Here is a 13,900-nt window from a genome sequence, read left to right as displayed (position 1 = left end):
CACAGGAACAATTAAAAATAAACAAGATACTGTTTCCTTCTCTTTCAGGAAGTGATCGCCATAAATCTCTTTAGAAATGTTGTCATGCCTTCCTATGGCACAGTTGATGACATGAAGTCACTTCTCCCATTTCCCCTCCCAAAACAGCAGCTTGTTGCACATCATTCTCTCTGCAGCTTTGGAGGAAACTTGTGGAGGGCATTTTCCAAGTCAGCCAACTGCTCCTTGCACATCTCTCTCTTCAAAACTGTTCATTTCATTCCTGTTCTGCTCATGCTCTGTTCCTCGGAGACATTTCCAATACTTCCATTGCTGCCCCTCTCTTCTTATAGTCCTAGCTGAGGAAATCTGAAGCACAAATCCCAAAAAGGGACTGCTTGTGTGTTGGTGGTACAGGCATGACAGAAAACAGAAATACCGGGAGGCGTACGGCAGAAATACACACCAGAAGAGTTTTGCAGTCAAACACTTCAAGCTGAGCTGTTGAGCTTGCTGATGCTGCTCTTAAGCACTCAGAAGTTATGAAAACTAATTTAAAGATACCCCAAAATATTGCACTAAAGGACACAGAAATAGTTCAACTTGGTGACAGCTGTGCTCCACCACCAGAGACCATAAGCCTGCTGACATCACGCAAAGCCTCAGCATCCCCCAGGAAACACAGCAGAGCAGCTTCACATGTCTCACCCAGCTATGCTGCAAAACCTTCAGAGCTTAACAAGTGAGTAGGGCATCTTGGCACTTCGATGATCTCAAGGAGGGATTCAACAGGGGAGATTTTGCAAGACTCCTAGCAGGCTGAGGTTACAGCTGATTCAGAGATGTAAAACACTTTTTCTTCCAGGGAACAACTCAACCCACGTCCAGTCAAACCAAGAGAAATTAAACTCACACTTCCTTTGATGAGTTGGAAAAGAGGGGAGAGTATAAAAGAGCAGAAACTGGTGAGGCAGCCTGGCAAGAGGTGGTGGCAGAACATGACAGCATGCAGCACACACACCCAGCTCTCAGTGCCCACAGAGATATGGCCAAAGCTTCCAGGACATATCGCTGCAAATAGCACCATGTCATCAGACCAATGACATACAGCTCGTTCCACTGACATGCACATCACATGCCGCTAAATGCCATAACCTGTACATACCCACCTGCCCTCCACCCCTTACAGGGGACAAATACCCCCCTTTTGGTGACAGAAAGCAGAATTTGATGAATTGTCCAGCACGCATGATGTTAAGCTCTGTTATGACACATAACATCTCCAGTGTGTTGTCTGGATCGATCATGGTGTAACGTATCAGATTTCTCCTCTGGGAACCCTGCTCTTGCTGGGGGAACACTGCCTTGGGTCATGCTATTTCCAGTTGTTGAGATAGACAAGCTGGATGCAGAGGGCAGATGAGAAAGTGATTTCCAGGGCAATACAAGAAAGGAAGGGAGAGGCAGACTGTGCACAGAAACATGGAGGTGGGACACAAAATAGGAGCCAGCGCAGGAAGGAACACTGACCATATTAGGCTCGGATAGGCAACAGCACGCAGAGAAGAAGCCCACCCACAGCCATGATCGCAGCAACTGAAAAGCAAACAAAAAGGCCCAGGATAAGGAATAATCCCACTGCCCTGGCAATGCCCAAACACATTAGCAACATTATTATACGCCCTTCTTCCCTTCTGTTTTAATTATTATTTGGCTCTTAACATTCTGGGCTGCAAGGATTTCATGGCACAGGCTACTGGTGATAAAAACGCCTTGGAAAAATCAGGTAGATCCCAATCCTGCAAAACAATTAACCGTGCGCTTCCCATACCTAAGAACCACCATTAAGGTTAATGGCGTCACCCATGTGCTTAAACTTAAACCTTGGAGTAGGCAAAGTGACTATTTCCACAAGCATGTGTGCAGTACTCATACTATCACCTTTAAAACACAAAGCAGTGGATGACTGCAAGCCCTGCTTTTATAGACCGTTATGCATGTGCTCACTCAGTCCTTGTGTTTTGCACATGCATCGTGAATCTGCAGGAGCAGAGCCTTATGAGCTGTGTGAGAGCGTTCAGCCCATGTCAAGTCAAAGCGTGGTGAGCTGAAAGGCACCATGTGCTCACAGCTCACTTTCAGAGGCTGCCAAGCCATTACTTTTATCAGAGTATGTATTTGCCTGGCATCAGCCTGTACCTCAGCAATTACCCTTCAGCCTTGTCAGAGAACGTGCCATGGACAATTTTCTGTCAGCAAGACTATTAAAGTGATATAGCCAAAAAAAGATCATAGGGCAGAAGAAACAACAGGAAGATCTTCAACAGCATACACAAGCACAGGCTCAGCAGTGTAGACCCCAGCTAAAGTCAGAGATGATCTCTCATTATTTCTCCTAAAATCATTCTGTGTTCTTGGAAAAATAAAAATTGTGCCATTCTGAGTTTTAAAGTACACCCTACGATGCCTAAACACATTAAAATAACCTATTTAGACAAAATTAACATTCTGCAACTGCACCATCTTAAATTACGATGCAAAATAACTTCAGGCATACAATGATTTACAGAATTATATACTGGATTATGTGCTTACTTAAATTAGAACTGGTGAAGAATGGCTCTCTAAGCTCCTTTCACATCAACACAACAACTCGCCAGCATTTTATAAGCAATAATGTCTTTTTTTTTTTTTTTTTTAATTTTTCAATATAATTGACAATATTTGGTATTTTCATAATGCCCCAGATTGTGGAGTCATTAATATGGAAGAAGCTCAGCTTTCACTAAATCTCTTGATCCAATTTAACCCTGGATGTCCACGACTCAAAAGCCCCAGAAAGGCCAAAAGGAAGCAGTGATTAATTTGTTTTGTGTCAACTCTGCTTTTTAATGGGTTCAACCTCACAAGATCCGAGTGCAGACAGGTCTCTAAAAAATCACTACAGCTATGATAACTATAACCACTCCCCAGTTAGCTTACATTTTAGCAAGGAGTGCTTTTCCCCCCTCAGGCATTTTCTAACAGTTGATGTCACCAGTTGTTCCCACACTGCTCAGCATGAAAGTTAAGGTTTTTGAAACAACAGTTCAATTAACCAAAAAGCAATGACTTCCATACAGTTAAAAGAGCTCAATAGTTTCTGAAACAAAGAAAACTACTCAAGCACCTCATCAGAAACTGAGCTGCTCTGAAATAAAACCTACTCCCAGCACTGAACCCAGAGTACTTCAAATCCCGTGCTCCTTTGAGGTAGAAAAAAAAGCTCAAGTGCAAGGGAGGCCTTGATACAGCCTCACTCCTGCACTCCAGTCACACAGTGCTGTGCTGTGTTGCTTTGGGTCAAAATACTCAAAAGTACAACATGAGGAAAAATCTAAAGCTATTAGAAACAAACCAAATTGGTTCAGTGAACAACAAAAATCACTTCCCAGTCCCAGGAGCACCTGCAGAGGTAAGTCAATGGAGTACTTAAGCCTGAGAGTGCAAAGTATTCATTATTGCTCACGTTAAAAAGACACCTTGATTAGGCAAAGATATGAAAATTCTGAGGGCAACAGAACTGCACATCAAACAGCAGCAAACCCCTCATGCACCATGCCCCGATGGTCACCCCAGGAGAAGCAGAGTTTCCTGGTCTCCTTGCACCATGTGGGAATTTTTTTAGTTTAGAACCTGAAGATTTGAAAGTAAATGTTTTCCAGACAAGATCAAATACTGTGACGAGGTAAGAGATCACCATGCAGTGAAACACGTCTGGACTTCTTCTAGGTTTTAACATCTTTAACCAGCAAGCAGACCTTCACTGGGAAGTGATCGGACTTGAGGACCTCAAAAATACCTGTGCACAAGCACTATCTCCTCCAGCCTTACTGAACCAACCAGCAAACCTATGGCTGCAGATGGTCAGAGACCAGGCTGGGAAACCTGGGCCTGCAGCACGTCCTCTTAGATCACCACTGGCAGAGCTGGGCCTGCCAGCATGGCCCAGCTTCTTGGCTCAACCCAATTACCATTTTCAGCAATCTTGGACAGGCAAAGCTAACAGTTCTCCAGCTCCAGCAAAGGTGACCCCGCTCATGCTCATGTGGTTTGCAAGCACGAGTGTCCAGAGAGTAAACTTTTAATAAACTGGTGCTAGGAGTACTGGACACCCCTGGCACTGTTTCAAACCCTGAACTACATGCTTTGTTAAGGAAATATATAAGATAGGCCTCACGACTGAAGGAGCACCTTCAGTGAATGTAATTAATTTACCACAGGTCTGCAGATGACCCAGACAGCATTTGGAATTAAACTAAATTTCTAGTGGCAGGATACATCTCAGCGAGACTGCCATACTGAGCTAAGGCTTATAAAAGTTATAAGTTGAAGACTTGGAGTCATGATAAATGAAAGCCTCATCCACTGCTTTTAATAAGTTGCTCTAATGGGATGTTCTTTAGAGGTTTGTGATTAGAAACCGCAATATTTGAGGATTTCTGGGGAGATTTTTCTAATCCTTCCTGCAGCCTTGAGCAATGCCCATGATTGCTTCCTGCATCTCCAGGTCAGAATGTCAGCTCTGCACCAACCACCTCCAGACTCAACGTGCTTGCTTCAGTCACCAGAGAAACACCATTATTCACTGCCAACTGCAGGGAATATATTTATACTTAGCCCAGGCCTATGTGATGTTTAAGTAGTCTCCTCCTCTTCCTATTGAGCTATATGTAGTTCACATGTTAAGGCATGTCTCTTAGTGACAGACAATAACAGAATGCAGAAGTCCAAGCAGGCAATATATACACAATCACTATGGGAAAAGAGAGCAACACTTCCAAGGAAAGGAAGCACACTTGGAAACTTTCCTTGCAGTACACTCTGAAGCCACAGAAAGTGCAGATAACTTTTTCTGCAGATAAGAGCCCAAGTGCTGCAACATGGTGTGCCTCCAAGAGAGATCACACTTCCTGCATCTAGTGTCCAATGGAGAATGGAATATTCACATATTCAGAGGAGCAGTGGGACAACAGCCTGATTTTCTTCTTCATCCTCTACCCACTCCACAGCCAAGAGAGACACTGTAAAACTCTACTTCAAAACAAGCACATACGGGGCTTTCATCAGCGCTTGGCAGCAGCTTGGAGCTGCTACTACAGAAATCAAACTGCATTTTTAGCTTGAAAGGCATTCTAGTTCTCTTGTCCAAGTGGAAAAAGGACTTCCACAATACCATCAATTGGCTGTACTCTCCCACATTCCCCTAATCAGACAGAGCTTATGCCAATCAGTTTTCTGTTTGTGGTGGTTCTTCTGTCCACTCACTTAGCTGTTACTGGAATAATTCATACATTCTTGGAGCTTGATTTCTGAATTCTAGTAAGTACTAAGCCCACAGTTGTTCAGAAGGAAAAAGAAATTGGAGCAGGCAAAGGGCAAAACTGATCTAGGTAGCCTACAGGCAAAACATTAGATGTAAGGACTGCAGGCAGCTGATTTCCACAACAGCTCTGGGCTGGTGGACCTGTGGAGAAAGGAAAGTACCGGAGTACTTCTTTTTTGGAGAGGGAAACTGAGCAACAATGCTGCAAACACTCCTCTCCTGCAAAAGGTAGGAATAAAGAGCAAAGAGGCTCCTAATGTGATGGAGATAGTAAAAACACTGACCCAAAAGCAGGTGGTACTATACCCTGCCTCCTCTTGGTAGATGGAAATCTTGAATTGGCAAAAGCAATAGTTTCTCCAGCAAAATCCTTCCTGTTGGCAGATGGATTACAGGGGATATTTGGCAACAGACACTATCAATAAAATGGCTACAGATCATGGGAGACAATGTCCTGTAGGAAGAAGGAAGAATAGGTAGGAAAGTAGTGATAAAAATCCTCTTTAAAGTCACAACTAACAAAAACTGTGACTCATGCTGGAAAAATTCTCTCTATGAAAAATGTTACGTATGACCTGTCTCCTGTTTCCTATGGAAATATTGAAGAAGTGAACTATTTTAAGCCCTGACACATCTTGGAAAAAGATGTGGCGGGTCAGGAGGGGGCTGTGGAAAAATTCATTTTGACCTTCCACATCACAGAAGGCTGCACATGCTGGCTTGGGACCTGGGATACACACCACAGTCCTCTCAACCTCTCTACTCTATGAAAGTCACTTTTTAACAAGATGCACATATTTGTGTCCAGAAACTAGCCCTCTGCCACCACAGGGGCTGATATTTAAAAGTCTAAATCAGCTAAGGTCAAGGATGGATACTCCAGTGCAGAAGCTTTTAATTGCCAACACCCAGGTGGGAAGATTTGTCTTTGCTTTGTCTTTCCAAAGCTAGTTTCTTGCCAGAAGAAGTTTCTTGCCTTTCTATGTATGCACAGCACACAGAGAGGTGCAATTTTTTGCTGCTTCAAATTTATTTTTCTTAAGTTCTATAAAAACCTCTGTCCAGTTCTTTGAAAGATCACTTTAGATTGAAAAGTCAACCATAATGGGTAGCTGGCTATAAATGCAGATACACAGTTCACTTCTTAGTTATTTTGAGCAGCTTTCGCAAACATGCTTAGCACTGACCTAATAGCATTCCCATTTTACTTTGTAAAAGCCCATTCTTTTGTTTAATACTGCAAAGCTCTATTGCCTGGAGGACTGCAGGGAGCTGCATTTTCTGAAGACTGACCCCAATATCCCTTCAGTTTTGTAAACAGCGCCGGAGGGACAATGCAGGGAAAACTGCTCTGGAGCTCTGGAGCAGAGGGTCTCCCTCCCAGGCTGATGGAAACCTGCTTTGGCTGGGCTGTACCCTCACCTCCTGTCTGGGTTTGTAGGATTTGAGGGCTGATACCACAACAACAGATGCAGCACCTCATTCCCTTTGCGTTGTGTAGCACACATCCTGGCTACTGGCATTGTCTGACAACTGAAGCAAAAGTCTAACAATTTTAAATTAGTATATACTTCAATTATGTACAACAATGCAAGTGCTAACTGATTCAAGCATTGCTAAGAAAGCAAAATTTAGCCATCCTGTATCTGTAAAATGTATTCTGCTGTTGAGAATAACACAGCCCTTAGAAAACAAAGATAATAACTCTATGTTCTTTAATTTAATGCTTGTTTCTGGTTGAATAATAGATTTTCAATCCACTCTTCTTTTCTTGCGCAGACAAGTACAGTCTGATTTAGTGAATCTCTTTGATTTGTAACCCTGATTGTTATATAATTAATATGCCCTTGATGCACAGAGCAGGAGACTTCAACGGTTCCCAGCTATTTTGCTTAGCGGTATTTATGACCTTGGTCAGAGGACACATTATTTACAGGAAGCGTTTTCTTGAGCATCTGCAAGTACATCAGCTCGGAAATGCAGTTTAATTGTTTAGGGCAATGCGCATTCAGTTTCAAATTCCCAGGAACCTCCAGCTTCAGAAACAAAGCTCATTTCCACAGATGGACGCTGGCTTGTGGAAATGCCGCTGTGACTAACGTTCAGTTGACCTTTGGTTTAGGGCCAGCAGCCAACGGGAAATGCCAAGCTGTTATTTACATTTGTTCAAAAGAAGCGAGAAGCTGCAGAGATAGTTGAAAGCAAAAAGGGAAAAGGTGTGGAAACTTCTGCCTCCAGGGCCCCAACAGAAAGTAAAAAGCCTGTAGAGCTAGCAAACTCCTGAGGCCTACTGCTAGGAAATTACTTTCTGAACTGCAAGCATGAGGAGGCCTGCTCTCAAGTCCCTGCACTCTTCTGCCAGTTCCACCAAGTACTCTCAGTGCCCTGCCTCCTGAGATGCTCGCTTTTGTCCAGCACGTGGGAGGGCTGGCACAAAGAGATATACCATAGAGCATCTCATAGAGCAATATCCTAATTCTGAGGTGCCTAGGACCTCCCATGGTGCCTGAGAACAGCATGGAGCCAGAGATGAGGTGCTCATTCGCAGCAGTGCCAGGCTATGTCCTCACTGCGGCAGTCTGAGAGGTTTGTCTTGTAGCTTTGCTGTTGGACACTACCTGCCCTCCTACATTATGCAGAGAGGAGAAAGTGCTTGGACTCTGCACAGCTTGCTCAGCATGGAAAGCAGCGTGATTTGAGCTGGAGCAAATCCTGGAGTTCAAAATGTCTGTTTTTCTAAAAGTAATTATAAGAAAGAAATAGAAAAGAAAATGTAACTCCCTAGTACTAAGCGCTGGAACACATAACCTCTCTAAAGATAAAGGAAAGTCTTCCAGAAACGGAAACAGGTTACAGCTTCAGAAAGGGATTATCCTATGACTTGGAATGCATTTATCATCTCTGCAATGTCACAGCATGAGAGTGACTCCAGGAATTGTCTTGAAACTGTATCCAAGGCAGAGCTGCATGACTGACACATTTCATTGGCATTTCTGCTTCTTTCAAACAGGAAAAAATTTTTTGTTTTGCTTTCAAATCGGCTGTCAGCTTTCTCGGTTTCTGGGTTTATTTTTCTGCTTTGAAGAGTTACTCTGCACAGTAGGCAGGCTTTAAAATACACAGGAACTCAGAGTGGCCAAGAACTCCTGCAGTGTTGAAACTAATTTTCTAATGACAGACCAAACTTTGGTGCTAGAGGCTCCTCTACCTCCAGCAGAGAGACTGGATTCTTCCCAGTCTAGCAGAAGGATTAAAAATCTGAAAATGGATGTAGGTCCTCTTTTGTTCCCCGGAGACAGCGCAACCCATGGAGATGTAGTACCTGTAGGTCTGCAACAGCAGTCTCAGGCCAAGGCCCATGTCAAACTGGGATAGCAGCTGCTTCAAATGAAAGTTTATCTTCCTTAACCATTTCTTCACAGCTCATTCCCAGGCAGGCCTATCACAAGCCTGCTTTGCTTGGTTCTCCATCCAGATAGCAGAGAGAATGAACGTAAACCAGCAAACTCCTCCAATCCCTTCTACACTCAGGGTGGTACCATGGAGAAGCTCCCAGGAGCCTACATCTGCCTGGAGTTTCATGCAGATTGGTGAGAGTACGGGACAGGAAGATTAAGGCAGCAGTAGAGGAGAGGATAAAACTCCAGCAGTCAAGGACTTTACAAATATGTCGAGGGATAAAGAGCCAAGAGGAAGCACACATCGTGGAAAGCCCATCAGGGCAAAGGACAGAAGGCCGCAGCTAACAAAACTGCTGATAAATGGCTCAGTTGTGCAACTGCTTGCTCAGATCTGAGCAGGGTAGGAACAAAAAAGGCCAAGTGCAAGTGCATGTCCTCAACAAAGGGATTCTTACCATGTCCAATGCCTGTGGGAAGAGCAGCAGCCACTAGTTGCCACAGGATACAGCTACAAAAGGACGTGTGTCCCTCCACCTGAGATTCATGCCTAAAGGCTCCTTTTGCAGATGCAAAAGCTACATCCGCAGCTTTTCTGCAGTCACACAAATGTTGCTCCCTGTCTGTGTTGATAAAAACAAGCACTGAGGCTGATGGAGGTCAAGTCCACATCCCTCTGTCTGACTGGAAAAGGATCTGACCCAAACCCTCCGGCCTTTAAAGAGGGATTTGAACACCAGCTCACAGAGTTTAGAGTCAGACAACTTTTTTTTTGCCTACAGCTTTTCTGGAGCCACCAGTATAACCATTTATACTCTGCCCCACGCTGCTGCTTGCTTCTCATGCAAACCAGAGCATTTACTTTGCTATTTTTAAGCCCAACAAGTCTCTCAAAAAGGATGACAGGAGCCTGAATAGCTGAGTTGCAAGTGTTTGTCAGTTTCTGACCTTTACTGGAGAGGAGTCTGGCATCCACTTACCTGTCAGGACAGGAAACAACTGTGCCTTTCTACAGATGCTGTATGACTGGGGACAAAGCTGTTCAGCCTGGCTGGATTTCACTGTGGTGTGTTCACTGACAAACATTTCCAATTCCTCGTTGAAACAAGACTCTCAGCTGATATGTTCAGCATCAGTGCAGTTCCTCTGCCAGTATCTTTTAACTATTACTAGCACAGTGTCTTGCAACATATAGTCACATTGCTAGACCCAAGCTCGAGAAAGCAAGACTGTGAGGGACTTTCTAAGCCAAAGTGTTTATTTTGCTTTGAAAACAAATTTGGTATCACCAATAGATGCTATGCTGGCATGGCACCTCAGACTGCTATGCATGAATGACGCTGCACTGTTTGACTGCTGCCATTAAAATAAATGCACTATGTTTTGACAGGTACTGCACTGACTGCGAAGAATACATATGTAGTATATGAAAAATTGTCTTGTGTGTTGGCTGCTACATAAGTTTAGTGACGTAGTACAAACTGATCCTGACATAAGCTAGATTTTCCCCCAGTACCACAATTCCTTGTTCACCAACAAGTTCTATCAACTCCCATTACAGTTGTCAAAGATTGTATAGTCCAGCCTTTTATCACTTGCCTATGTTTAAGCACATGAGAAGTCTATGGGATTGTTTGATAGCTTAAAGCTGAGCAATTCCCTCTACGTGAGGATCTCTCTGCATAATTTATTAGTGCATGGGGAAAATATTAGCATCCTACACATGAAAAATGAAATCCAGACCTGACCAAACTTAGGGCACTTAGCCATTTGGATGGAATTCTTCTCTTTTTCTTCACAAGTGTTTTCCTGAAGTCACACTTCCTCTGCGAGAAAAGCCCACTGCAAGATCTGAGTGTAAACATATGGGCTTTAGAATATTTAACCTATTACAAAAAGTTCTGCTTATTTTTAAAGCAGAAATAGGAAAACACTCGAGTGAGAATCAAATAAAATCTAATAATCAGGGCCAGTCTACGCAGAGATGAAAATCATTGGAAGTGAACTACATCTGTGAGCACACATTCGCGATTCCTGTCTGTCCAAACAGATCAATCAGCCCACCCTCATGCTGCTTTACAGCACTACTGCTTGACAGCTCTGTTCACATGCTGCTCTCGCCTCAATTGTGCTAATCAGCTGGCCAGATAAAAGTTATTACAAAAGTTGGAGAAGTGTAAATACACAGCTTCTTCTCTTACCTTCCACTGAGAAGGAAACCGATAACAACAGCCAGCAGAATAACTCCCACTGTTACAGACACAACAATTATAGGAATCTGGCTCTGGTCACTGGATGCAGCTACTGCTGAGATGAAAAACAGAAAATGGAGATTAAGGTTAAAATTATAGTCAGCACTTGCATGGGTCTTTCTTGTGAGGCTGTCAATGAGGTTTCAGTCTTACCAGTTCATTTTTTCTTTTATGGTTTGTGCTTTCCCCCTTTGCTGTCTGTTTCTACTTTGGAAGGGAAATGGGTGGAAAAGAACCAAAACACATAAAAAACCAAGCCAAAACCCAAACTAAATTGTATCTCATCACTGAATTCAGAAATTAAGTGCTAAAACAACTCAGCTTTGGAGAGAGCAAGCTGGAGTTCGTCCTTCCCAGGTCAGCTGCACTGGAAATCACACAGATAAAAAACAAAATAGGCAGAGAAAACATTCATGGAATAATATTGCTGCAGTTTCTAAATAGGTGATGTGAACAAGATCTGAGACAATTAGTATTATCTGTGCTTCAAGAAGCTATAAACAATTAAACCCAAATTCCCTATACCATCTATATAATACAGCCAGAAGATGGTTACTGTAAAATAGGAATCTGCTAAGACACACACACTGCTTGGTCATTTTATCTGCTAAGGAAAGTGTAACTGTGCCAGCCCATGCCTTGTAAAAATCCCTCCTGACAAAATGCAGTAGATGAGTCCCATGATAAAGACACAAGCAGAAAGGTCAGGAAATCTGTGTTCAAGAACCAGGTTTTGCCATATGTTAACTATGTTAAGCAGGTGAGTAGATTCTTGAAGCCTGGTAAATGGAAATGCTAACAACACCCATACTGTGCTTATCTGCTTAATACCGCAGGGGAAGGGCCCCACCTCTCCCTAGAGATTTGCATGCTGTGATTCCCAAGCAGAAACCTAAGCCTTCTTACTTTCCTCTCTCCACCACCAGCTACTCAGCTGTACATCCCTGCTCTGGGGTACAGATCTGGCCTCCTCCCCCATAAACACATTTGGCTGTTGTACGGGACGAACCTCGCTATAGCTGCTGATGGGGTTAGGAAGTGCCTGCCCTGGCCTTAGTCCCAGATGCAACTCCAGCCACTCCAGGGAGAAGCAGAAATTGATTTCTGAGCTGCAGAAGACCTTTAACCAAATGACAGAAATAAAGGGGGTCCTTAGCACAGGATTAATTTTATGGAGGCTATAAAATAACTGAATAGAGCCCCATATTAATTGTTAAAAAAAAAAGAAAGAAGAAAAGGTGAGGCACTGAGCATGCAACGGGTTTCAAGTAGCTCTTTATACGGGAGATCTCTAGTGCTTGACTGCAAGTGATGTGGGCTCAGGAACAGCAAATGATTTCAGAATGACTGGCCCAATACATTAAAATTTAATGTTAACTGCTCCAAACCTGTGCTATCATCCAGAGATTTTATTAGCCTCACGAATTTATAGAAGCTCCTTAAGATGATGCTTTATTGCTTTCTTGGCAAAATAATTAAAAAGAAAAACATTTAAAGGAGAACATTAAGCTATTACTCTGGAGGTTTTTTGCACAGCTCGAGGGATGGCAAAGTAAGATGGACCCTGCTGTGATTTAGGGTAGAAGGGGAGCATGAATTTGTAAACCAATCTGGAACCTTGCAGCCATGTGAAGGAGGGGATTTGCATTAGCCTGCCTCTGTGACAAGATCCTGCTCCCTCCTGAGTGATCAGCTGGACTAATTCACCAATACAGCATAAAAATAGCTTTGGGCAGTGTTAGTCTGTGGCCAGATCAGGGATGAGCTCTCTGGCATTCAGAAAGGGGGAAGCATCAAGTGGGCACACCCAGCTACAGCTTCCACCTAAACATGAACTGCCATTGAAAATTGCAGATCTGGCTCCAATGCAGCGCTTTGCAGAACTGCACATTCAGGCAAGAGTATGTAAAACAAAGCCAAAGTTTGGGAAAAGAGATGAGTCCTGATGAAGTTTCAGGTTTTCTCATCCCCTCCACTTCTCAATGCTTAGATCACTCAGCTGTTAGCCATTGCTGTGACAGTTCCTCCAAACGTATACAAACAAATTTACAGAAACACTGTGAACTGGAAACAAAATATGTTGCTTGGTCCAAACAATTTTGGAAGGTGAGTTGATGCTTCATTCCCCCAACAGTAACTGGAAGGCTTGTGTTTGTGCCTGAATCAAAATTAATTGGTTGGGCTCTCCAAAATGTTCAGTTCTGAACTCCGACATCACACTAGGACTTCAGACTGCACTTGCTTTCAAAGCATCTGTTTCTCTGGGATGCTGGAACACAGGAAAGCAGTGGGGAGTCTGCTCGCTTTTCTGGCACTAAGGCTGACATTGTATAGTGTTTTGGGGGAGGAAAAAAACACTCTTTTTGAGAGGTCTAAAATGTCAAATGGAGCTTCATTTGTGCAAGGTACTGAAGCTTACTTTATATTTCACAAGAAGCTTTGATGAATTATCACTATTTTAGGACTAGAATTGCAGGAGATTACGGCAATGGATCAAATGTGCATGCATTTAATAAAGTATTTCACTAATATTCTGGAATACTATTAGTTGAATTATTCTAACCTAGGAACTTTCCAACTGCTAGCAAAATTTTTCTAGTATAAACATGGAGTAATCTTCAGTCTAACACAATTCTGTTGCTACTTATAGGATTAATGCTTAACACAATAAGAAATATATTAAATGGACCATTTTTATAGCATTATTACTTGCATCATGGTGCTATTTGCACTATATTAGTTCAAGCATTGGCTCCACAGCTGTATCTGTACAAATATTGTGATTCCTTTAAACATCTGTGATGACTTCAAAGGTGGCATACGTTGAAATGACAACTTGCTATCTTTTTCTCAAAGAGCTGATGATGAATTTTGTATGAACTAGAATACCAGCAATTGAAGTATTG

At 42.9% G+C, this 13,900-nt stretch overlaps 1 protein-coding gene across 18 annotated transcripts in view; it reads right to left on the bottom strand.

The window, feature by feature from the left end:
- Positions 1-13,900, bottom strand: part of EPHA5 (EPH receptor A5) — a 197,253-nt gene that overhangs the window by 39,459 nt on the left and 143,894 nt on the right. For 9 of the 18 annotated variants that reach the window (XM_052683198.1, XM_052683210.1, XM_052683194.1 and 6 more), the window contains 2 exons: positions 10,944-11,049; positions 1,510-1,575 (listed from right to left, as the gene is read on the bottom strand). In XM_052683198.1, coding sequence (XP_052539158.1) covers positions 1,510-1,575; positions 10,944-11,049 — 172 coding nt within the window. Of the gene's footprint in view, positions 1-1,509; positions 1,576-5,629; positions 5,799-10,943; positions 11,050-13,900 lie in introns of those variants that run through there. The other 9 variants (XM_052683200.1, XM_052683195.1, XM_052683202.1 and 6 more) reach the window with 4 other exon arrangements.

Source organism: Tympanuchus pallidicinctus, unplaced genomic scaffold (assembly GCF_026119805.1).
Source record: "Tympanuchus pallidicinctus isolate F22 unplaced genomic scaffold, pur_lepc_1.0 scaffold2, whole genome shotgun sequence".
In the NCBI taxonomy this organism is placed as follows: domain Eukaryota; kingdom Metazoa; phylum Chordata; class Aves; order Galliformes; family Phasianidae; genus Tympanuchus; species Tympanuchus pallidicinctus.
Note: the sequence above shows the minus strand (reverse complement) of the source record. Positions and strands in the feature narration are given on the sequence as shown.